Source organism: Emys orbicularis, chromosome 4 (assembly GCF_028017835.1).
Source record: "Emys orbicularis isolate rEmyOrb1 chromosome 4, rEmyOrb1.hap1, whole genome shotgun sequence".
Taxonomy (NCBI): Eukaryota; Metazoa; Chordata; order Testudines; family Emydidae; genus Emys; species Emys orbicularis.
The window spans coordinates 41,018,386-41,043,274 of NC_088686.1; the positions used below are offsets into that span (position 1 = coordinate 41,018,386).

General features: G+C 47.0%; 1 protein-coding gene across 16 annotated transcripts in view; it reads right to left on the minus strand.

Moving 5' to 3' along the window:
• Positions 1 to 24,889, minus strand: part of NRXN3 (neurexin 3) — a 1,366,589-nt gene that overhangs the window by 751,610 nt on the left and 590,090 nt on the right. The window contains exon 14 of one of the 16 annotated variants that reach the window (XM_065404051.1): positions 15,805 to 15,831. The exons of the other annotated variants lie outside the window; for them this stretch is intronic. Coding sequence (XP_065260123.1) covers positions 15,805 to 15,831 — 27 coding nt within the window. The remainder of the gene's footprint in view (positions 1 to 15,804; positions 15,832 to 24,889) is intronic. 16 annotated transcript variants of the gene reach the window in all.

Consider the following 24,889-nt stretch of genomic DNA (forward strand, 5'->3'; position numbering starts at 1 on the left):
TTGGTAGCTCTGCTTCATTATCCTCATCATGCAGTAGAGAAAAAAGTAACCCAAACACTTTTTCCATTCTTGGACATGCAACAGAAATTCAGGGTAAACAGAACACACAGAGAACTGCACGCTCAGCAACAAACAGCAACCGGTGACACACCGCAGAAAGGAGTAGTGAACAACAACACATTCCCTCTTACGCAGGCTCAGTGGAAATGCTTAGTCTGGCTAGTGTTCAGCCAATGAGGCGGAGAGCCATCATGTTTATCCTGGTCTTTTCTCTATCTGACTCATTGGCAGTGACACTTCATTTGAAGCAAGGGTAGCCCATTGGGCAGGTTGGTCTGAAGGCTGCCCTTCCTCTTTGTTACAAAGATGCAAGCTTTAAGGAGCACTAGGCCAGCAGCCAATGCTTCAGCTTGGTCCAAGCGACCTGGCCATTTAGATCAAGATGAAACTTTGCAACCTGGAACCTGCACTCTCACCAGGCTGCTCCTTTGTATTAAAGGTGAGAGTTACTGCACTCTGTCCCATTTTACATAGGGCCATCAGGGCACCTGCCATTAAGACCTTCACATGGGCAGAAAATGGGCAACTCTGGTTGAATGGTTTAACTCTTCAGTATGAAGAGTTTTCAGCTCTCCCTTTTGGACTGCATTTGCCAACCAAACATGCTTTCATTGCTGGGCTGTTCTGGGGGATAGTCTAATATTGAAATCCTGCTCAGAGATACTCTGCTAGTTTGACACATATAAGGTCAGCAAAGAATGGTTACCAGGTAAAAGGAGCTCAGCTCTTACTGGTCTAACCTCCTTCCCCACTCCCCCAAAATGGAAAAATGTGACCCCAGTGATTTGCCCTATGCCACACCCCAAATGAGTGGCCTAGGCAGGAATAGAACTTTGGAACCCTGAGTCTCAGTCCCTGCTCTAACCACAAGATCGTGCTCCCTAGCATGAAAATAGAATGGATCAATTTGACTTTGAGTGATCTCTGAATCTCTGGGCTTTACGTGCTTGCCTCCCACCCCAGGAATCCCTCTCTCTCAGCCTCTCCTAATCACTTCACATCTCAGCTGTCACAGGCAGAGGGATCGTGTCTTGCTTCTTTTACAGCAGCTGTGCCCTCCCTGAATGGACTGGGTTCACTGGGCAAATTTAAAAGTCAAGCTTTCTGACTGAGTGCCTGGGACAAACCTGAGGCCTTTCTGGCTGCCCCTCTAGCAGGCGTCCCACTTTAGACTTGCCTGTTGGTGAAGTGCCAGCAGCTGCCTACTGTTCTGACAGAGCAATGTGAACAGCAGCAGGTCGGGAGTATAACTGGCTATTAGTGCAGCAGAAAAACGTTGAGCTTTTGTCACAATCCAAACTGCTCTGCAAAAAAGCCTCAGGAAAATATAAAGGCAGTTCGGTTGCGAACATCTACGTGTCTGACAAAGTGCCCAAGTGAATTCAGCTATGGAATGGGGGTAACAACAACAGGGAAATGGGGCACGCCAGGTTTGGAAGAAAGGGGTTTCTCTTTCTCTCTCACATGTAGCTAGGGGTGTGTGTGTGTGTGTGTGTTTACCTACACCTGCATAAATCCTGATGCATGCAAATGGAGTTCTTCCAGATTTTCAGCAATGTAGACGGAGAACAAAATTTGACCATGTATATGTGTGTGAGTGTTGAGAGAGAGAGCGAGAGAGAGAGCGCGTGTGCGAACGAGACACACACACACACACACAAACACAAACTCCATTTATATAGATACACAGAGAGACACGTAAGTGGGCTGCATGGGAGATCTGATGCCCACTTCAGACTTACCCTGACCCACACAGAGGAGGGGAGGTTAGTTTTACCCTGACCCACACAGAGGAGGGGAGGTTAGTTTTACTCTCACCCACACAGAGGTTAGTTTAACAACCTGAAATAGATCCTCGACTGTCATTTTTGCCTAAGATTTTCTGAGTAAGCAGAGGAAGAGGAGAAGGGGTGGGGCGTCAAAGGGAGCTACCTTTCCTCTGTACTGCAGGACACTGAAAAGCACCCTCACACACACACCCCCCTAGCCTAACCCCAAACCCTGTCGTCTGTGAAATATTGGTGCTCTTGGAGCAATTTACAGACAAGTTAAGAAATCCTGTTAATATTCCCACAACACCAACAATGCACCCACCTAGTGCAGCTTTACCTAGCAGCTAATTATTTCTAATTAGCCTTTGTCATTTTTCTCTCCACTTTCCATACTGTCCTAAGAAACTTTACTTTATTTCAGGTAAATGGATTTGGCAGCAGAGATCATTCAGTGGGCACCACCTCTGTTGGGATGCTTCAGAGAGGAGGGACCAGAATGATCCCTAGGAAGAGGCCGCGTCAGAAGTATCAGTAATGATTTGGGAATCTGAGCCACGCCCTGCCTGGTACCAAAAGAGGCTGTCACTAGTCAGTGGGGGCACAGGGAGTGCTGAAGGACATAGTAACAAGGTCTCCTAACAGCATTTTACAGGGAACAACCATGACATGGGTGTTATGTAATGCAGATGGAGCCTTAAAAGTAGTGAGGAAAAAATAAAATAGCCCAATGACGATAGTCTGAGGAGGAATCTTAAAATCCTCATGATACTTCACAGAAAAAGCTTGAAAATCTGCTGGATTTAGCATCATTTGTGATGGCACAGCACAGATCTGGGGTATTATACCTTGCCTCACTCCTTAGTACTATGGGACATTTACGTGGTAACAAAATCCTTTATTCTGAGAGTTCATTTGCTCCTGCTACTTACAGTCCTTGCCTGGTATCATAATCCTCTGTTTGTGACATCAGAACTTCGTCAAGAGCAACTAACAGGGTAGTCAGAGGGGATTAGTACTAGGAAGGAAAGCAACAGGAGCACATGAGGGATTATAAACCCCCAAATCCTGTTTTCATGCACTCACCCTTCAGTGATAATGAGGATAGGTGGCAGAGATACAGAATTTATGTATACAGAGCAGCAGAACTAGTTCTAAACAACATGTTGCCAAAGATCTCCACATGGTGTCAGAAGCTCCATTTTTAATGCAATTTCACTGGAGATATTTACAATATCTAATAAGTACAGTTAAAATAAAGCTTTAGATCTAGTCTAGAAGCCCTACAAATAATTGCATCTCAGTTGTAGAGAGAGACAAGGACCAACTTCTGATGGTGAGAGAGACAAGCTTTCGCATACAGAGCTCTTCTTCAGGTCTGGGAAGGGAACTCCCAGATTCACACAGAAATGCAAGGTGGACCCAATTGTTTAGCATAAGTAGATAACACATATTGTAAGGGACCATTCAAGGTAGAGTGGCCCGTTACCACCTCTGCAGTCATAGCACAAAAAGAGGGAGCTAGTGGGTTACAGATTGTTGTAATAAGCCATGAATGCAGTGTCTCTATTCAGTCCATGACTTTTAGTGTCTACCAGAGTAATGAATTTAAGCTCTCAGGTTTGTCTTTTGAAAGTGTTGTGCAAGTTTTCTTTGATAATGAGGTCAGATAGGTCAGATAAGAAGTGATTATTCTGTGAAAAGTGTTCACTGAAAGGTGATAGGGTGTTTTTGATCATTTTCCTGCATGAGTTCATTCAAGAGCATAGCGATTGTCTGGTTTCACCCACATAATTGTTATTGGGGCATTTAGTGCACTGGATGAGGTACACTACATGTTGTGAGAGGCATATGTAGGATCCATGGATCTTGAAAGGTGGGTTGTGGGGGGGTGTTGATTATTGTAGCAATAAAGATATGTCTGCAGGTTTTGCATCTGTTGTTCTGCAAGGGTCTACTATTGCTTTGAGTTGCTGTGTCCTGATCTGCAGGGAGCTTGCTTCTGATGATAAGCTTGGAGAGGCTGGGGGGTTGTTTGAAGGCCAAATGTGGGGGTTCTGGAAAGATTTTTTAAAGGATTGGATCTCCATCAAGTGTGGGTTGTAACTGTTTGATGATACTCTGTATGGGTTCCAGCGTGGGGTGGTAGGTGACAGCTAAGGGTGTGAGGTCAGAGGCGGTTTTATTTCTCTACTGAAGCAGGTTCTCTCCATGTATTGGGAAGCATGATGCAATCTACTTCTCTGGTGTAGCATCCTTGTTTGGTGAAGGTGGTTTTAAGCGTGTTAAGGTGTATATCCTGGAGTTTCTCCTCAGAGCATATTCTGGGGTATCTGAATGCCTGATTGTAGAGAACAGATTTCTTGATGTGTTTGGGGTGGTTACTGGATCTATGAAGGTAGGTGAGGTGATCTGTGGGTTTCTTGCACTTGGTTGTCTATAGGGTTCCATTGCTGAAGGGGATTGTAGTGTCCAGGGAGCTGATGCTAGAGTGGGAGTGTTCCAGAAAGAGTTGAATGGAGGTGTACTGGTGGTGGTTGAAGTTGTGGTGGAAACACACACTGGATTTAGGGCTTATTACAACACTCTGTAACCCACTAACTCCCTCTTTTTAGCCTATGATTGCAGAGGTGTTAACAGGACACTCTACTTTGCATGGTCCCTTACAACATGAGCGATCTACTTATTCTAAACAATCTGTTCCACTTTGCATTTCTGTGCGATTGTGGGAGTTCCTTTCCCCAGACCCGAAGACGAGCTCTGTGCGGCTTGAAAGCTTGTCTCTCTCACCAGCAGTGGTTGGTCCAATAAAAGATATTGCCTCACTACATCTCTCACGTGTATGAAAGTTTGTACATTCTAATTGCTAAGGTGTGTGTTTGCTCTTATTTTTTCTCTGAGTTTACATACACCTTGACTATCTTTGCCACCTCTCTCTTGGGAGTATTTACACTGATATTTTAGCCTGGATTCTCTGGCCTTCTGAGCCCACTTAGCACTGTGTAAGAGATGCAAAGTGAACTTAAAATAGTCAGAGATGGACTATGGAGAATTTCTCCTGAATAGGGAAAACTGTCCAAACAGCAGAAATGTGAAAGATTCAGCATGTCCTATTCCAGTTACTCCCTGCCCTGGGCATGGTCTAAGAAGACAGAGGGGCATGCTGGGGATGTGGCATGGCAGAGCAGAGCGCTGCTACAGTGGATCCTCTTCTGGGGTAAGGTCCATGAAGAGTCCCTCAACTGCTCTCTTGCAGCTCTAATTTACTAAGTGGCTCAGGCTCAGGGAGCTGCAACTGGCTCCCTGACAGTCCTCCCTTCTCACAGTTGAGAATCCAGACTTTTATTTCTCATCAGGGCTATTTGGGCAGATGTACGTTTTTTGTTGTCATCTTTTTTCCACCCTGTTATAATAGGAGAGAGTCACACTCCAGTTGTACAAGCCCAGCACTCCGGGCCAAATTCCGACTTGAGTAACGGCTTTCTGCCTCCTTACATGTCTTCTGAAATTTCAATGATTTTTCCCCACCCCCCACCCCAATCTAAAGTGTCTGCTGGTGTTTCTGTGCACTGTTAAACCTACCATGTTCCATCCCAGAGTAGGTGCATTTCACTAGCAAGTGAAGCAATTCCTGCTGTGTCATTTCACTTTGGCATGAAAGATGTTTATTATTCTAATAAGTCACCTAAGGAATTCAGTTTCTTTAAATGACGGTTGCAGAATCATAAACCTCTTTGTGCTTTGGTCATACCTGGCACTGACAGTGAAGCTATACAAACTACTCCTGATCCTGCATGTCACATCTCCCTTCACATATTGAAAATCCAGGCACGTCAATGTAGGTGTGCTATTTTTGACTATATTGTTTCCTTTGTATTGATGGGGTAAAACACAATCTGGATGCCAAGAAGACTTACGGGGATGGCCATTTTCACCCACTTCTCCAAATGCACTGATATTCAGATCTTGTTCCCTTGAACCTTCAAAGGATTGGGAAGGGATGGGGAAGTTACTCATGCAAGAAGCACCCCCTGACTTTGATGGGTGCTTCATGGCAAAGAAAAAACCTGTAACTGGACTGGAAGCTAGTGCCATGAGGAGCTAAATTTAACAGCCTCCACCTCCCAGCTCTTATTAAAGAAAGATACTGATACTAACCTTTTCCATAACTGTTGTGCAACACATCTCGAAAACAGGTCCACTCCATTTCAGGTGCACGCGTGCCCAGTGCACTGTTGTCAGAGCCTGTTCCCTCAGAGGTACCCATCGGGGTGGTGCATGCATCCTCTGCAGCCCTATGCTACTGCATAGTGGTATAAAAGGCGGAGAAACCCCTGACCCCCCTTCAGTTCCTTCTTACCAGAGACACATTGATATCGAGGGGAAGGATAGTGGGTTGTCGAATGGACATCTCAAAGTACAAACAGTTACAGAACAGGCTGGTAATCATTTCCTCTTCTTCAAGTGATTGCACACACCCATTCCACTTCAGGTGACTCAAAAGCAGTTCCATCTGGGGGTGGGATCAGAATCTACTTGAATAAGGACTGGAGAACCACACATCTGAATCTGGCCTCATCTCTAGATTGCTGAGAGATAGCATACTGTGAGGCAAAGGTATGCACTGCAGATCACTTTACAAACGTGTAGGACAAGCACTTCAGCTAGGGAGGCTGCAGAAGCTGCATGTGATCTCGTTGAATGTGCTAGTACTCTGCTGGATGGAACTACATTGGCCAAGTCACAACACAAGCATATACAGGAGGATATCCAAGATGAGATCCTTTGAGAAGAGAGATATCCAAGATGAGATCCTTGGGGAGACCTTTCATCCTGTCTGCAACTAGCACAAACAATTGTGAGAACCATCTAAACTGGATGAGCCTATCCAAGTAGAGTGAGAATGCTCTCCTGACATCCACAGTGGAGAGTGTCTCCTCATCTTTAGAAGTATGAGGCTTCAGGAGGAAAGAATGTAGGTATATTGCCTGAGTGATATGAAAGGGAGAAACCACCTTTGTAAGAAACTCTGGATATGGATGCAGATAAACCTTGTCTTTGTAGAAGACCACGTATGGAGGAGCAGACATTAAAACATGCAATTCACCTACTCACCTGGCAATGGTGATTGCTACCAAAAAGGCTTCCTTCAGAGACAGTTGTAACAAAGAACAGGTAGCTAGAGATTCAAAGGAAGGACCAATTAGTTTTGACAACACCAAGTTCAAGTCCAAAGGGGAAACAGGATCCTCTATCTGGGGGTACAACTTTTCAAGACCCTTCATAAACCTTATTGACACAATGTTGGAAAAAACAGAACTATTATCAACTTTGAGTGTGGAAAGCCAAAATAGTTGCTAGATGAATCTTGACTGAACTAGTGGCCAGACCTTGTTGTTTTAAGAAAAAGAGATAGTCCAGAGTAGTGTAGTGATGTAGTGGAGACTGGACCAGAGAGAAACCCTCTTTTGCTGGGACCAGATGGAGAATCTCTTCCAGTTAGCCAGGTAATTATTCCTAGTGGATGGTTTTCTACTATTTAAATAGTACACCTGAAACTCCCTTTGAACAAACCTCTTCCTGGGAGGTTAGACATGGAGCATCAGGAGGGCCTGAAGATTGGGGTGGAGGAGGTGATCATGATCCTGAGAGATCTGGTGGGAAAGTCAGTGGAGCTTTGACCTAGAGGGACAACAGAGTTGATGCATGACCTGAGCATAGTCCTAGCTGATTTTCAACAATACTCTTGGTATGAGTGGGACTGAAGGAAACTAGTACAGGAGCATGTTTGTCCAGAGCAACAGGAAAGCATCCTTGAGGGACCCCAGGCTGTGATCTTGTTGAGAACAAAACCAGTGACACTTCCTGATGAACTTCATTGCAAAGAGGCCTACAGGGGAGTCCCCCAGGAAAATTGACTTGGCAAATGGAGAGACCACTTGTGACTGGTAAATAATCTGCTGGCCTGCCAGATTGCTCTTCACACCCATAAGGTGAGAAGCTTTAGGACTGACTGAACTGGCAATGCACAAGTCCCACAGTCTGATTGCCTCTTGGCACAGCAGCGTAGACTGGGCCCTTGCTTGCCTGTTCACATAGAATACAGCTGTTGTATTGTCACTAAATATACGCGGGCTTCCTCCTTTGATATGGGGAAAGAAGGCTTGACAATGGCCCTCAGTTTTCTGGCATTTATATGCAGAGTTAAATCCTGAGTAGACCACAAAGCTTGTGTCTGCAGGGAACCCAGATGATCCCCCCAACCTAGGGTAGGAGCCTCTAACTTGGGTTAAAGCTGGTTGAGGAGGAGCAAACGGCACCGCTGACACACACATTTGAATGGTTTGTCCACCAGTCTAGAGAGGCCAGGATTTGAGTGGGCACTTGCACCATGTCTAGAGGGTGATGAATGGGCGAGTAAACTGAAGCCACCCATCCCAGCAGTCTCCTGAGATGGAATCTGACATGCTGGATTACATGAGGGCATATGCCCCAGAAACCTGAGGCAATTTCACAATGTTATGGTAGGATGAGCCTTCAGGCCTAAAAACAATGGCCAGCATCATCTGGAATCTTAACTGGAGGGGAAGGCCTGGGCTTCCGTAGAGTCCAAGACAGCTCCAATGAACTCTATTTTTTGTACTAGAGACAGGACTGACTTCTCTGCACTGATGAGCAAGCCCAGGATGTCAAAGGTGAATTGGATGACAGTCACGGTGAACAGCCCGAGTCTTGGATCAGCCTCTCACAAACCAGTTGTTTGAATAGGGAAACACTTGAATTCCTGATTTTCTGAGGAACGCTGCCACCACTGCCATACACTCTGTGAACACATGTGGGGCTGTGGACAGGCCAAATGGTAGGACTGCAAATTGGTAGTGGCATTGATTGACCACAAACATTAGGAATTTTCTGTGGCTCTGTTTTATTGCCACATGGAAATATGCTACTTTTAAATAGAGGGCAGCATACCAGTCACCAGGATCCAGGGAGGAGATAATGGAAGCCAGCATGACCATGCAAAACTTTATTTTTTTCAGATGTTCGTTGTTGAGCTGTCACAGGTCCAGTATGCGTCTGAGGCCTCCTTTTGCTTTTGGGATCAGGAATTAGTGGAAATAAAACGGCTTCCCTTTGAGTAAGTGCAGAACCTCCTCTATAGCTCCCAACTGGAGGAGAGACTGCAGCTCCCAAAGGAGAATTTCCTTGTCAGAGTAGTCCCTGAAAAGGTATAAGGAGGGGGGTTGGGAAGCAGGGATAGAAATGAACTGGCGAGTCTGTGGTGATTAGAGAGCAAGCACTTAAGTAGTGGGATAGCCCAAGTTTTCTAGCATCCTTCAATTTTGAGGTAGATTCTCGTTGCCTCTGGTGCTCTCTCTCATTGGTGGCTGAGACCACCAGCGATCCCAGAAGAGGCTGGGTGTAGAGGTGCTCGAGCCCTTGAGAGGGTACATAATATTTGTGATCTGCTCACTTCGATGCGGGGGGAAAAGGAAGACGAGGTCTGCCACAGAACTTTGGTGGGCTCCAGGATAGCTTCATTAATCGGAAGCGCCACTTGAGAAGGTCCTACAGTGGCTAAAATGTTAACCAGGCTGTAGGATGACTCATGAACTTCTTCCACCTGGATATCGAAGGACCTTTTTAAAAGGTCCTGATAAGCCCTATAATCATCAGGTGGGAGTGAGGAACCCTCTGAAACCGCTGCCTTGTCAGTGGATGAAGACGATGAAGCTAAAGTTGACTGAGATGGAGACTCCTCTGGCCCATCCAAGGGGAGATTCACCTGAGCGACATCCTCCTGCTCAGTAACGAGCCCCGTACAGGACATCATCTGCTGGTGTACTTGGCAGGATGGTTTTTCAGGCCTACTTCATGCAGCAGAGGGGTGGGTGTGGACAGGACCTGGATTTAGACTGGCATTCCCAAGGGTTGTTCCAGAACAGCCACTAACAAGGCCTGGGGAGCCAAAATTACATGGCTAGAGGTTGGCCAGGATGGTCCCTGCTGGGTAAGCCCTCGGAGAGGAACAGCAAGGCAGGTGACATGGCTGCGAGATGTATGAACCAACCTCCAAGTCCTAAGATGAATCAGCTTCTTCTGACCAATGGGTGGGCTGATCCTGTCAGTGCCAGTGATCGGTGTCTGGAGCTCGGAGACAACAGTACCAGCAACTCATCGCTGACTTCCCTCTCGATGACACCATACGAGGAACTCAGATTGCTGTATTGTAGTGGCTGGCAGAGTTTGACCTATGGTCATCAGTATCGGGTGAGAGGACTCCTATACCACCGTGACACCAGTACCGAGAGGCTCAACAAGTCCCTTGCTGCAGCTTAAGCCTCCAGAGTTGACAGGACTGGGATAGCCTCTGGCTGGTGGGGTTGATGGAGACTGCACCGATGATGAGCTAGATGGTGCCTACACTGGCGCCGTAGTCGACAGTCCCTTTTGAGCAGATGACTGCTTTGCGGAGTGCCTCGGCTTTGAATGCCCTCTTTCGTTGTCCATGTGCCTGCCAGGCTTCACTGACCTCAGAGGCCAATTTGCAATGTTTCTTCCTCAGCACTAGGGAAGGCAACTGGTGCTGGCATTCAGCCAACATAGGCAGCACGCTGATCACTGAAGCTGAAGCGCTTGGCAGCTGCTGTGAGCGGGAAGGCTCTGATGGTGAGCACAGAGCTGCCTCCATCAGGAGCAATTTAAGACTGGCTGCCTTGTCTTAAAGTCCCTGCAAATCTGATACTGATCCCTGATGTACGACTCCCTGAGACACTTCAGGCAACTGGAGAGGGGGTCACTCACTGACATTGGTTTCTTGCAGGAGTGGCAGGGCTTGAATCCCAGTGACTAAGGCATGCACCAGTAACAGTACCCAGAACAGGAACCACAGCATCAAGAAAAAACCACTTGAAAGAACACTTATCACTAACACACCATCAACTACTAAGCTAGTACAAATGAGTACGAACTCTATACAAATAGAAGGAAAAAATGTGCAATGGCAAGATAGGATGCTCCAACCACAGTCATGGCCAGTAAGAAGGAACTGAGAAGGTTCGGGGGTGGCTCCGCCCTTCATACCAGAATAGGGCAGCAGAGGGGTACCACTCTGATGCGTACCACTGAGGGGAAAAAGTCTGACAGTGCACCGGGCGCACATGCACCTGAAGTGGAATGGACATGTGCAATCACTCGAACAAGAACTATGTAATAAGATCATCTTCTTACTCATCAATCAGCAAATCTGTCCCCGCTTCATTTTGCATCTTATTTTACTAACAAAGGCCTATGTTTTGGACTCTGTTTAGAGCATGCAGGGCCAATACCATGCTGGGAGAGCCAGCAAGGCTGGATTCTACCTCAGGCATCAGCTACATTAGGCCGTTTAATTCCAAACCAAGGCTCACTACTACTGGGGATTAAGGAGGAGGCTGAAAGAACCGAGCTTAGTTTTCGAATCATATGTGAACTTAGAAAAAAAATCTTTTTGATGTATAAATTAAGCAAATTTGGGGCTTGATTGTCCACCACCTCATATTGCGTCACTCCTGTGCAAAGTGGGTGTAAAACACTTTCAGATAACAACGGTGGCATTTTATACCCATTTTGCACAATTGTAAACAATTACACAAGGCCGACATAATCGGGTCCTGTGCCTGGAATCACATGCAGCATAAATTGGGAATCCCACACAGTTACGTTAGCCGAGCAGGCTGAAACCAAACCTCAAAAACAGAGCCAGATTTTCAAAAAAGTGCTCAGTACCCACAACCGGCAGAGGATTTTTGTAAAGAGTTCAGATTCCACTTGAACACCTAACTAAAGAGCCAGGTTTTCAGAAGTGCTCAGCGCCCAGCAGCTCCTGTTCTCAAGGACTCAATCACCAGCATGCTGAGCAAACCTAGCCATGTATTTAGGTGCCTTAATGGGAGCTGAGCTCTCTAAACACCTGACCCCCATTGTGGGTGCTGAGTCTTGCAGAAAATCCTGTTCTCTGCATGTGCTTGGCTGTGGAATTTAAAGGAGCAGGAGGAGCTAAGCTGAATACCCCCATTAACACAAGTCACCCAAAGAATACACATTCCACTCATAGTGACAAGAGAGGATTAGCAGCAATGCTGCCCCATGGAGAATGCCTTTATACCCACTTTATAGGTTTTATGCACAGATCCTAACACATACAGCCCCGCTCCTCCTGCTCTGAGCATCCCGAGAAGCTTTTGAGGAGATCACGCCCTGGGTGAGTGGGAACAGAAATGGCTGCACAACAAAAACTGAACTGCATAAAAGGGAATATGTCAGATGGCGGGATGTTGGAAGTGAACCACATTAATCAAACACAGAAATTCAGAGCAAAATAAGGAGGGGGAGGAAGAGAAAAGACTGAAAGTGCTGAGTGTGAACAACAAAAGCATAGTTAACTGGCTTCCTTCCACCCCACCCCACCCCAAATCAAAGCAGCCCAGAAACAGTGCCAGCAGATCTCATGACATTTTAGTGTTCATGAGTGTTCTGAGGTATCCAAACTCATAGAGCAAAGGTTGGTTTCCTGAAACTGAAAAACACCATCATGCAGACGAGACACCGTTTCCTGCTAAGCTTCAGCATGCCCAGTGTTCTGTATCTGAAAGGCAAATATCCCTATGGCGGGGGATCACAAGGGAAGGTTTAAAGCCTCTCACTAATCCTGGGCCCAATATGGAGTGAGTCTTCATCACTGCTCAGAGCCCTTTAACTCCTGGACATCGAGGGTCACCCTCTGCATAATCTGATGCACTTTGGGATCTCTTCTGCCACAGAAATATGCTCAGAGCTCCCATCTGCCTCGACAGCAGTCACCCACCCACCTGGACAGGTGAATGGAACCTGTAGCCTGTACAGGCACAAGGAGCTATTGGCAGAATAACTAGAGGGCGACAGAGACTGAGGACTGAGAAGCCACAAGGTATCTGATGTGGGAACGTCAGCAGGAGCTTGCAAACCTCCCAGCCCTCCCTGCTGCATTTCAGTGGAGGCCACAGAGCAGCTTTGCTCCGAAGCTACCTACACTTCCATGTATTCCCAAGGTCCCACTCTGCTCCACACATTTCCACGTCTCCCCTTTCCTTTTCCACTTTTCATGCAAACACACTTCGGAAATCAGCCGCACAGAGTGCTGAAGGCTGGGGGTGGCATCTGACACCCTCTAATCTCAACCTCTAAGAGACCAAGCACTCCAACTGTACAAAATGCCTGGTCAACCCCCAACTGGGGAGTGGAAGCCAAAGACCCCAACTAATCTTGTCTCTATCTAGGATGGTGTGAAAGGTGCTTTCTGTTCCTCTTCCCTCCACCCCACAATCAAAACCTGGGTTAAGTTAGCAGTCAAGGCATAGTTTTTTTGAAGTGATTGAACTGCTACAGATTGTGGCTTCAGGATTCCCACTACAGAGCTTTGATGTACACCTCTACCCCGATATAACGCGACCCGATAGAACACGAATTCGGATATAACGTGGTAAAGCAGCATTCGGGGGGGCGGGGCTCCGCACGCCGGTGGATCAAAGCAAGTTCGATATAACGCGGTTTCACCTATAATGCGGTAAGATTTTTTGGCTCCCGAGGACAGCGTTATATTGGGGTAGAGGTGTACATTCTCCATGGTTTCCTTTTAATTTTGAGACCCCTTCTCTTCTCTCAGTGAGACAGGGGATCCTGTGCATTCCTTTAGGGGTCTTCCACTTTTTCCTATCCTTTACACATTCATTTATTGATGTACCATGATACAGTTACTTTGGCTCTTGCAAAAGGGAATTTGACAGCACTCCCTACTTCAGAGCCTAGCACTGTTACACCCTCACTGACCTGAGAAGTCCCTGTTACTCCCTGCTGCCACTTGTGGGGCTAATGTCTTCCCTTTTCCAGCAGTTTCAGATTTGCCAGGGAGCTGAAGATCATAACTAGGGCCCTACCAAATTAATTCACGGTCCATTTTGGTCAATTTCATGGTCATGGGATTTTAAATATAATAAATTTCATTATTTCAGCTGTTTAAATCTGAAATTTTATGGTGTTGTAATTGTAGGGATCTTGACCCAGAAAGGAGTTGGGGGGGGGGAGGGGAAGTGTCACAAGGTTGTTGTAGGGGGGTTGCACTACTGCTACCCTTACTTCTGGGCTGCTGCTGGCAGCAGGGCTGTCTTCAGAGCTGGGCAGCCGGAGAGCGGCGGCTGCTGGCCTGGATCCCAGCTCTGAAGGCTGCCAGCAGCAGCACAGAAGTAAGGGTGGCATAGTATGGTATTGCCACGGTTACTTCTGTGCTGCTGCTGGTGAGGTGCTGCCTTCAGATCTGGGCGCCTGGCCAACAGCCATTCTCCGGCCGTCCAGCTCTGAAGGCAGCATAGAAGGGTGGCAATACTGCAACCCCCCTCAAATAACCTCATGACCCCCCACAGCCCGCATTTAGGTCAGGACCCCCAGTTTGAGAAATGCTGGTCTCCCCCATGAAATCTGTATGTATATGGTAAAAGCACACAAAAGACCAGATTCCATGGTACATGACATGTTTTTCATGGCTATGAATTTGGTAGGGCCCTAATCATAACTAAAAGCTTGCATGAGCAAAGAAAAATCTGTCTTTTTCCACCACGCTCTTAACAGCTCTCAAAAGCTCAATGCACTCAGGAAGTCTTGCCTTAGTTCAGTATTCTCCAATACAATCACCTCTGTAAGTATTGCAAGAATTTTGAACCCTTTGTGACTTCTAGTACAACAGTCATTCAAGACAAGGAACTCTCAGCACAGGAGAACAGCTCTGGTCACAGTGGGATCAAAAGTGCTGCTATAGTTTAATAACCAGGATTTTCTCTTCTGCCATGGGGAAGCAGAGAGAGAGAGAGTGAGTGTGTGTGTGTGTGCGCGCGTGCACCTTCAACCACTCCCTCTCTTCCAGTTCCTTATAAGCATCCTTAAAAGATCATCCTTGCTCATACTTGTTATCTTCCAACCCATCGCCTGTTATCCCTTCACCTCTGAGCTCTTTGAATGAGCGACAAATACAGCCAAATGTCTCTTTTTGAACTACTTCCTGGATCCCCTTCAAACCTGGTTTCCTCCCTCCCCACCCCACTGACATCATTCTCAACAAATCACTCTAATGACCTTCTTTGGGCCAATTCTTGGTACCCCAACTCATCTCTAACCTCCTTTATCATTCTGTAGCTTTCAACACCATTGATTGCTCTCTCCTACTTAATAAACAGTAAGTAATAATATCAGATGTCAATGAGAGTTTCATGCATGGATAAACAGTAGGAAATGGTCCTAAATACTTTATGATACTTATTGATGAACCATCCAATTCAAGGTTTCTAATAATCAAGTAAAAATGAACAGACTTGACCTGAGATCCATGAGTACTAATTGCTGCCAATATTTGCATGTTTGTAAAGTGCTATATAGCACTAAGTGATTTTAATTGTTGCTAATAGAGAGTTTTGTAAATTGAAAGTCAAAAGACTTTTTTCCAAACCAGTTAAAATTAGAAATGTCTCTCTCTCGCTCTCTGTTTTTCAAAGTCTGCATCATTAAAATGGCCTTCACCGTCTCTTCTCCTCCCTAAGTGGGGCTGAAATTAAGAATCCAAGTTGGCCCTTCTGTCCTGTAAAACACTAATGGCCATCTGTATTTTATCAACCAGCTGTTCAGTGGCAGCTTTTCATACTGAACAATCGTTAAACATTTCAGGAAATCAACCTGCGCAATTATGGATACTCACAGTCTGTGATGCAGTCAAACCTCTTGAGCCACTGAAAACACCCTCCTCGTTACCCTGAGTTCCTCCCCAAGCCCACCCTCACTCCCAGAGGGACTGGGAGTTAGCCCCGTTCCTGCTGTCTCAGAGGTGTGACTGCATCTAAATGGAAGGCACTAGAGGTTACACAAAAGGCATCTTTCAGTCCAAAATGGTAATGGGAACAAGAACCTTCTCTACCTTGCAGGTCAGCTTTGGTCAACTCAACTTTGTTAGCAAAAAAACAGAAAAAGCAAAAAACAATAAACCAGAGGTTAGTAAAAAGGCAGATAAACCAGAACAACATCACTGAAAATAAACAAACAAAAGCGATTGGCGTAACCAACACAGCCTACAGGCAGGATGAACACACACGAGAGGGGCACTGCAAACAACACGGACACAGGGGGAGTGGGCGGAAGACAGGCAGCCACTGCTGCCTTAATCCATCACACTAGAATGCTGCCTGGTTTTGTATCAGAAGACAAAGCACTGACGATAGGGGAAAACATATTTTTCTCTCTCTCACACACATACACACACAAAAACCAGAACAGAACAGCAGCATTCTATGATGTACTACCAGTTACACAAAGTACCCCCAGCCTCCTGTGGTGTTTACTGATCATTTCAGGAGTCGCCTTGTTTCCGCCCCCCCCCCCATTAAAAAGTATTTAGAATCAATTTGAATAAAAGAAAAAAAAATCTATTTGACGTTTAACATGTGAGCTAGGACTACAGTTATTGTCTTGCAACATCCAGATTCAGGCTGGAAACACAAAGCTGCTCCCCTCCCTCAGAGTGCAGCTCCCCATTGGCTTTTTGTCTAAAGTGAATGTAGGATAGGTGAACGCTGAGGATTGACAGTCCTGGTGACAGACATACTCTTCATCCCCTCAATAGGGCCTGGCACTGGGTGGGAAGTGACAGTGGGAGCTTCCTTCACATGCTGCCTCCTGCCCAGGGGCTTCACCTGGCTCTGGAAGAAACCCACACACACTTGAGAAAAGAGGGCAGTTCAGTCTCTGTGGCCCATTTACTTCTTAGCAGTCGCAGCAGTATATGTGACACAGAGAAAACCGTGATATTACCAAGACAGAACTAGGACCAAGCTGCACTCATAGAAAGGAGCACAGAGAAGAAAACATTGAACTGGTGGATACAGATGAATTCTCCTCAGCTACAGGAATCACCCCTCTTATGGAGAAGCCAAATAGATTTTTGATGTTTCAAGCTTTTGGTTTTAAGTGTTCGCTTTCAGCATGGAAAGGGGAGTGGGGTTGGGGACAGGGAGCAGCTCCTGAATCCCAAATTACACATTTCTGTTAGCCATCGCTGTGGCAAGATTATTTGATAAAACACTGGCCCTAGTCATGGGTGGATAAGAAGTATGCACTCACCTTTGTGGCTTATTGTTCTTAATAAGAGCTACTACTTAAGAGCTAGTACTGAATCTTTGCTGGTGTTATTTTTTTTCCCTTCTCCTTTTACATTTACTGCTCTATAAATTGGAATTGGCAATAGAAGCAAATGTGCAGTTTCCTGTGGTTCCAATAAAGTTTAACATCTTGAACCTTTGCTATCATTTTACAAGCCACAGTCCATGAAAAGACTCGAGATGGCAATTACCTCCCCTTTCTAGCCACTCACATTTTTTCCTCCCTTCAGAGCAGCTCCATTACACAGACCCATAAAATTTCCCAAAGTCTCTCAAATGAAGAGGGACAGCTTAACTCATTTCTCCAGGCCTTTTTCCTTGCCACTTAGTCCAATAAACAGTCTTCTGTGTAGAACAAATGAGGACTCTCTTGCTGCCCAGCTCCTCATCTTCCTCCCACCTGATTCAGTGAAACTCTCAGGGGGAATTTGTGAAATCACTGTTCTCCGTGCCAACAGAATACAATGTTATATGGTACAGAGGTGTTGCCAAGCTGCATCAAATTACTGTTGCATCAATTAGCCCCCCACCCAACATGGCCAACCCCTGATGCTTCACAGAAAGGTGAAAGGACCATACTTCACCTCATCAGGTATGCAATATTGAGGAGTGAAATCCTCTTTGACAGCATCCAGTGATCAGTTTACAAGAATGAGATTTGATTAACTTCCCTCTTCCCCTGCTCACGATTCTCCATACGCAAAATATACTGGTCATTAAATTATCCAGCCCCACTGTTTGATTCAAGTACTTCATGCAGCAGTGAATTCCAAAGGTTAACTATACATTGTGGTACGTAGCATAAGATTATGATTTGACTGCAGGATTTGGCAAAGATTAAGCTGGGCTAAGAGAGAAGGAAGTCCGTCACAAGAGCAAAATATCTTGAACAGGAGTATAGGAAACACAGCCTCCAGCCAAACAAAAATTGCTTGCTCTTTTCTGTGAAACTGTTTAGCTTAGATCTAACTTGTTGTCAGTGGGATTGGTCCAGAGAGGTGAAGAGAAGTGTGTGGGAGGGTGCCACTGAGACCCACTGGGGCACACAGGAAATTGTGTCTCAGAAGAAGAGAAACAATTTGTAACGACAATCCAGCTAAGCTGATATCAACATATTCAGCAAAAGGAGCAAAGCGTGTGGTGGGGGAAATGGAGAAGCAGGAAAACACACGGGAAATGAACGATAGCAATGAAAATGACCTCAGGACACATCAAACATACCAATTACTCATTAGGCTCAATGGAAAAGGTCACGCTCAGGGTGCTTTCCCAGATAAGAGCTTTGCTTATATTAGGATCATTGTGGAAATCAGTGCACTGCAGCTTGACTCTTATACACTCTGGGACAAATTCAGCCCTTGATTTCAATGGTATTATATCACGGATAAAGTGTTCAGCAAGAGGTTTCGGACCCATGTCAGCTCAAAAGGCAGCAAAGGGGAGAAAGCGCCTCCTTGGTCCAAGCCTCGGCCTGAGTTGAGGATTTATTGGGTTATTCTGAAGGAAGGTTATCCTCATAGATCCCATATTTTCACTCCATTCTCAATTTTACTTCTGCCACGTAGACTCCAGAGTACAGTGACCCTTCCTCTGGAGCCTTATAATACCACTCCAAGTGTTTGCCTAATGCAGCTTGAGCAATACACGCCATTCCCATCTCTCAGAAAGGATTCCATGCTCCCAGCCACTGCCAGAGGTTGTGGAGCTCTAACCATGGAGAATCCCAGGTGGTGATATGTGGAATGTTTATTTCCTCCCCAAATTCCAACACTCAGCTCATCTCTAGTGCCTGCCAGTCAAGGACCTCAAAGTGGTTTAGAAAGACAGAATTGCACTTCATACTTGTCTATTCACATGGAGCTGATACACACCCCGGTGTGATGGGGACAATGAGGCCCACAGCAGACGGGGATTGTTCAAGTTCACACTGTGTCATTGGTAGAATCATAGAAATGAAAGGCTGGCTGGAAGGGACCTCAAGAGATGGTCTAGTCCATCCCCTAATGCTGAAGCAAGTATACCTAGACCACCCCAGCAGGTGTTTGTCTAACCTGTTCTAGAAGGCCTCCAGTGACAGCAATTCCCCAAGTGCCGGGGGGAATCTATTCCAGTAATTAACTATTCTTAGAGTTATACAGTTTTTTCCTCAGAGCTAACCTAAATCTCCCTTGCTACAGACAAAGCCAATTACTTCTTGTCCTGCATTCAGTGGCCATGGAGAACAATTCACCATCCTCTTTATAACAGCCCTTAACATATTTGAAAAAAATGCATCAAGTCCCCCCTCAATCTCATCTCAACATTAAACATATCCAGTTTTTTAACCTTTCCTCATAGATCAGGTTTTCTAAACCTTTTATCATTTTTATTGCTCTCTTTCGGACTCTCTTCAGTTTGGCCACATCTTTCTTCGAGTGGGGCACCCAACATTGGGCACAGTACTCCAGCTGAGGCCTCACCCGTGGTGAGTAGAGTAGGGTTACCATATCTATTAAATAAAAAAAGAGGACCCTCCACGGGGCCTGGCCCCGCCCATTTCCCCACCCCCAGCCCCGCCCCAACTCCGCCCCCTCCTCCCTCCCAGCCACGGGGAAAGGGCTGCCAGAGCGCTACCGGCTTCACGGTTTGCCGGGCAGCCCCCAGACCCTGCGCCCCCGGCCGGCGCTTGCCCAGCGCAGCTGGAGCCCGGGAGGGGAAGCGCCCAGCCGGGGGCGCAGGGTCTGGCGGCTGCCCGGCAAACCGTGAAGCCGGTAGCGCTTGGGCTTCGGGCAGCCCCATGCCTCCGGACCCTGCGCCGCCGGAGCCCGGGCGGAGAAGTGCCCGCCCGGCGGCGCAGGGTCCGGAGGCATGGGGGCTGCCTGAAGCCCATAGCGCTCGGGCAGCTCGGCTCTTAAACAGAGCCGAAGAGTCGGGGAGGAGCAGAGCAGCCGCGGCTGGAGGCTCTGCTCCTCCGCTGACTCTTCGGCTCTGTTTAAGAGCCGGGCTGCCCGAGCGCTACCGGCTTCGGGCTGCCCCCTTGCCTCCGGACCCCGAGCCGCCGGCCAGGCACTTCTCCTACCCAGCTCCAGCTGCTCTGCTCCGGCGGCTCGGGGTCCGGAGGGAAGGGGGGCTGCCCGAAGCCAGTAGCGCTGGCTCGGGCAGTTCGGCTCTGAAAGTCTGAGAGGGGAGGAGCGGAGCGGAGCAGAGCAGCCGCGGGAGAGGAAGTGCCCGGCTGGCATTTTCCCGGACATGTTTGGCTTTTCGGCAATTCCCCCCGGACGGGGGTTTGATTGCCGAAAAGCCAGACATGTCCGGGAAAAACCGGACGTATGGTAACCCTAGAGTAGAGCAGACCACTTACTTCTCCTGTCTGACATACAATGTGTTAGCCTTTTTTGCAACTGCATCATATGGCTGGTATGTTCAATTTGTGACCCACTATAAGCCCTGTATCTTTCGCTGCAGTACTGCTGCCTAACCTGTTATTCCCCATTTTGTATTTGAGTCTTTCTTCCTAAGGCCAGGTCTACACCCAGCCGCTAGTTCGGCGGCTGGGAATCGAAGTTCTGGGTTCGATTTATCGCGTCTGGTCTGGACACGATAAATCGATCCCGGAAGCGCTCGCCGTCGACTGCGGTACTCCAGCTCGGCGAGAGGAGTACCGCGGAGTCGACGGGGAGCCTGCCTGCCGCGTGTGGACCGCGTCTGAACCGCGGTAAGTTCGAACTAAGGTATGTCGACTTCAGCTACGTTATTCACGTAGCTGAAGTTGCGTACTTTAGTTCGAATTTGGGGGGTAGTGTAGACCAGGCCTAAGTGTAGTAGTTTGCACTTGTCTTGTAGACACGTATAGAGCTGACCCCCAGGCCCTTGTAATCAGCAATGGAGCAGTCCGGTTTGCCTTCCCCTTGTTTTTCTAAATCTGATGAACCCTTTCAAAAGATTTTGTGGCTCACAGTGCTAATTTGCTGGCCCCAAACCACCAATTTGTGCCAAGATAATTTCTGTTGTAGCTGCTGTCCTAGTCAATATTTTGTGACTTTGCTGTCTATGTTGTAGGTCCTCCAGCAAACATTAAAGATAAAGATGAGACTTGCCTAGATCACCTGGGCTATAGCCATTCCTTATCAAGTGACACACAGTATGATGTTACTTTCACAAAGATTGTGTGTTAAACATCAGCCCGGGACAGATTCCTCACCACAGAGTGCAGCAAAGCTATTAGCTTTGCTAAATACCTTCCAGGAAAACAGGAGCTGCCAGCCTAGCACTGACCAGAGCTTTATGAGATCAGAGAACAGCTGTCAATTGATCTTGTGTAAACAACAAAAGAATAGACTCAGGCTTCTGCAAAAGGGCACAGAAAACAGAAGCTTTAGCTTCACAGGCCCATTTGCCGTGTCAAGTATGCCTTGGTTCTTGTTTCACAGAGAAGCATCCAACTTGAGGTTGAAATGTACTCATGCTTGGCCACATGTGAAGCTCTCTTGGGACATTTCACAAGAGCAGGGTCTGCCAACAAAATTGGGATTGAACCAGGGACCTCTAGAGATGAAAGCATTAATCACTGCAGCTGGGGTGGAAACAGACCCACATCCTTTGTGAGTTGGGCACCGAGGGGGACATGCAACACAAAGTGACGAGTGGGTTACATTTGCTCTGCTACCCTGGTCAAATTCCAGCTTGGGTAATTTCTTTCTGCTGACCAAACTCCTCCCTGTAATGTCAATTAGATACATAGTTCTTCTTGCCTTCAGGTCTTAAACTGTGGCATAGCATTTCTATACACTATTAACCTGCCACGTTCTATCCCAGAGGTGGCTGCATTTAGGAATGCTTTAGGATCCCTCAGGTGCTAGAGAAATAATCCATTACCCTCCTATAAATTGCATTTATCTTGAACTATCCTAAAGCACCTTACAATACCCCTGGTGAGGTAGATAAGGGACTTATTCTGCACTGAAATGCAGCCACCTGTGGGGTAGAACATGGTGCCTGTTTATCATTGCATAATAATATTACACAATGATTTAGCACAGGAAGTTAAGGAGAATCATGTATCCAAAGAAGTTAAGTGACTTTCCGAAGGTCACACAGGGAATCAGTGGCAGAGCCAGTACAATAAATCACACTCCTTCCCTGTCACATTCCCCAGGGGAATAAAATTCCTATTTAGTGGTGATATGGGACAGGCCCCTGAACTATCAATACAGGTGGTAAACATAAAGGCTGGTCCCATATAGAGAGTGAACCCACAGCTTCAGGGAAGATGCTGGTTACCTATAATTTCAGGGGTGGTGAAGATGTGAAATAAGAAGGGTGGGGAGAGGTTACGCCACTGGAAACACAACTGGGCAGAAACCCTTCTCACTCTGGGCTCTGAAGATCAGTCTAGACACAGAGGACTGGATTCTCCTATGTGCCCAGCATCAGCATAAATCTGCTCCCACTGAAATCCACGATCAAACTCTCGTAGAGCTCAGTGGAAGCAGTTAGGTCAATGCTGAGCACTTTTGAAAATCCGCCCAGAGAGTTTGACTCTGTCTCCTCACTGTTTTGGGACAGATGCTTCTCGAATGGAATTGATCAGAGGGACACATCACTTACCCACCCACCCTCCCTCCCTCCCTTCCTCCCCAAAATCAAAAACACTGCACAAGAGATTAGCTCAAAAATGTGTTTATTTCAAATGCTTTTATATGCCCAAAATGGTGGCATGGATCCCAACAGCTGTCAGGGCCCTCAGCCTTTCAGGGTGGGGCGGACACTGCACCTACAGCCACTACACAAACAGATTGTTAAATCAGCACCAGACATACACTGCAGAAAGCGTAGCACCGAGAGGAAGGGCAGGTGAGATGTGACCACTATTCAGGGAGGCCACAAGAAGAGTTGGCGCATACTCTCAAGTCTTGGCTACTGCACATCACTGCCCTGGGGGCTGCTGGGACATTAGTCCAAAGGCAGGAGAACCAGCCTTATGTTTCCTCACTCCCTTGGGATCCTTGATTGTTTCTATCCCAGGGCATGCTGGCAGGGAACATCGGGTGTTCAGCACCTTCCCACGGGACACTGAGCAGGGATGGCCCATGAGGAGGAGGTAAGCGTTACCTCAAAAGATCAAGTTCCTGCAATGACAGGATGAAGGCACTGGTGGCCCTTCTCACTTCCCTCTTCTGGGGTTTGATTTTCCTTTGATGCAACTCAGAGAAGGATGCCTGCTAGTGTCACTAAGGGTGACTGGATCCCTGCATTCAGGCAGCACCAGTGTTGGCACACTAGTAGGGACAGTGCTAGGGCTTATGTTATAGGGATGGCTGGTGAGCTGAAAATAGATGCTATAGCAGAAAGGAGGGGTGGGGAGATGTACTGGCAGCTACAGCCCTGGCAGGACACAGCTGCCCTGGGCACCAGCAGTAGGAAAGGTGACCACTCATTTGGATCCAAGCTCTATTGGCCAGCGTAATGGTTCTGCTCCTGGGGGAGGGTAAACGGTTCATGTCACTTGAGTGACTCCTATTTGCTGAGCCAGGAGCAGAGATCGCTGGCTCTGAAGAGAGCTTTAGCCAGCCTCTCTCAGTCAAGAGGATGGGCTGGCCTAGGAGAGCTACTAGCTATCCCACACACAAAACTGCACAAGCTACATATTTTAAAAGTACACTTAATAGAAACCCCCAATTTGGAAGAAAGGTTTTCTGGGCAATGAGATGACAGCTGGGAAGAATCCAAAGGGGGCATTTTTATAAAGGCAAAGGGAATTTTCCTGAGCCCTGAAAGCAACACTGTATGAGAGCGAGAGACACAGTATTCCCACTTTTGGCACCCTGGTTACAGGCCTAATAGGCACAGCTGCAAGCTCTTATGGACCACTGCGACTTCCAGGGGAAATGGCCAGATTAATGGGCCCCATTAAAAGCGTACCGGGGCGGAGGGAAGACCAGGCTACAGCGACTGTGTATCATACACCTGTGCTATGAGAATGGGGTTTATATCAAGGGCCTTCTTCTCGCATCCCAGGACACAAATAACTCCCACCAGTTATTGAAGGATTTACTTTTACCCAGCAGCAGCAGGACTGGGATCAAACACTCGCTGCAAACCAGAACACCCAAATGATGGGCTGTAATGAAGGGTTTGGTTTCAAGCGGAGCTGCTGCGTTGAGGCTTCACACATTTTGAAGGCTTGGAGGAGAGGCACTCCACTGGAATTTCCAAAACTGCCTAGCAACAACCCTGGTGGGAAGGAAGGGCATTTCAAGGGGATGAAGGGACGCAAATGGCCAAATTGTTAGCAGTTAGCATGGTGGGGAATGTAATATACCAGCTGGCGTGCATGCATGTGCATAGAAGGATCTTATCCTACATGTGGGCCACCTAGTAGATAGAGTCCAGATGCATTAGAGTCGTCTACAGGAATGCACATCTTTTGTGTCAGCGTGTGAGATTAGTTTTCCCTGGTAGTGAATGCCTGCCTACAAAGAGACACATGCCATAGCACTACTGACAAGCCAACAGAAATTATCATGTAACTCAAGTGGTATGGGCCTATGCTTTGGGAGCACAAGATCCTGAGTACTTGTTCCCATGCCACATCCATGTGGTTGAGCTAGTGGTCTTAAAGTCAGTCTTTTTATTTTTGGCTGCTGGAAGTTATTCATTTCAGGTGCTAGAAATCACTTTAGCTGGATGTCTCAAAAAGCACCTTCAGCCATTCTCCAACTCTTCCATTGCAAGGCCCACTTCATAAGAGGAATGTTCTCTTTGACCTGTCCTCACCTCCGCAAGCCCTCATCCCCTTTTCCCTGCCACTACTTGGTCTTCAAAATGTTTAGTGTTTTGGAGTCCCAAGAAGGGCCCTGTGGACATCTG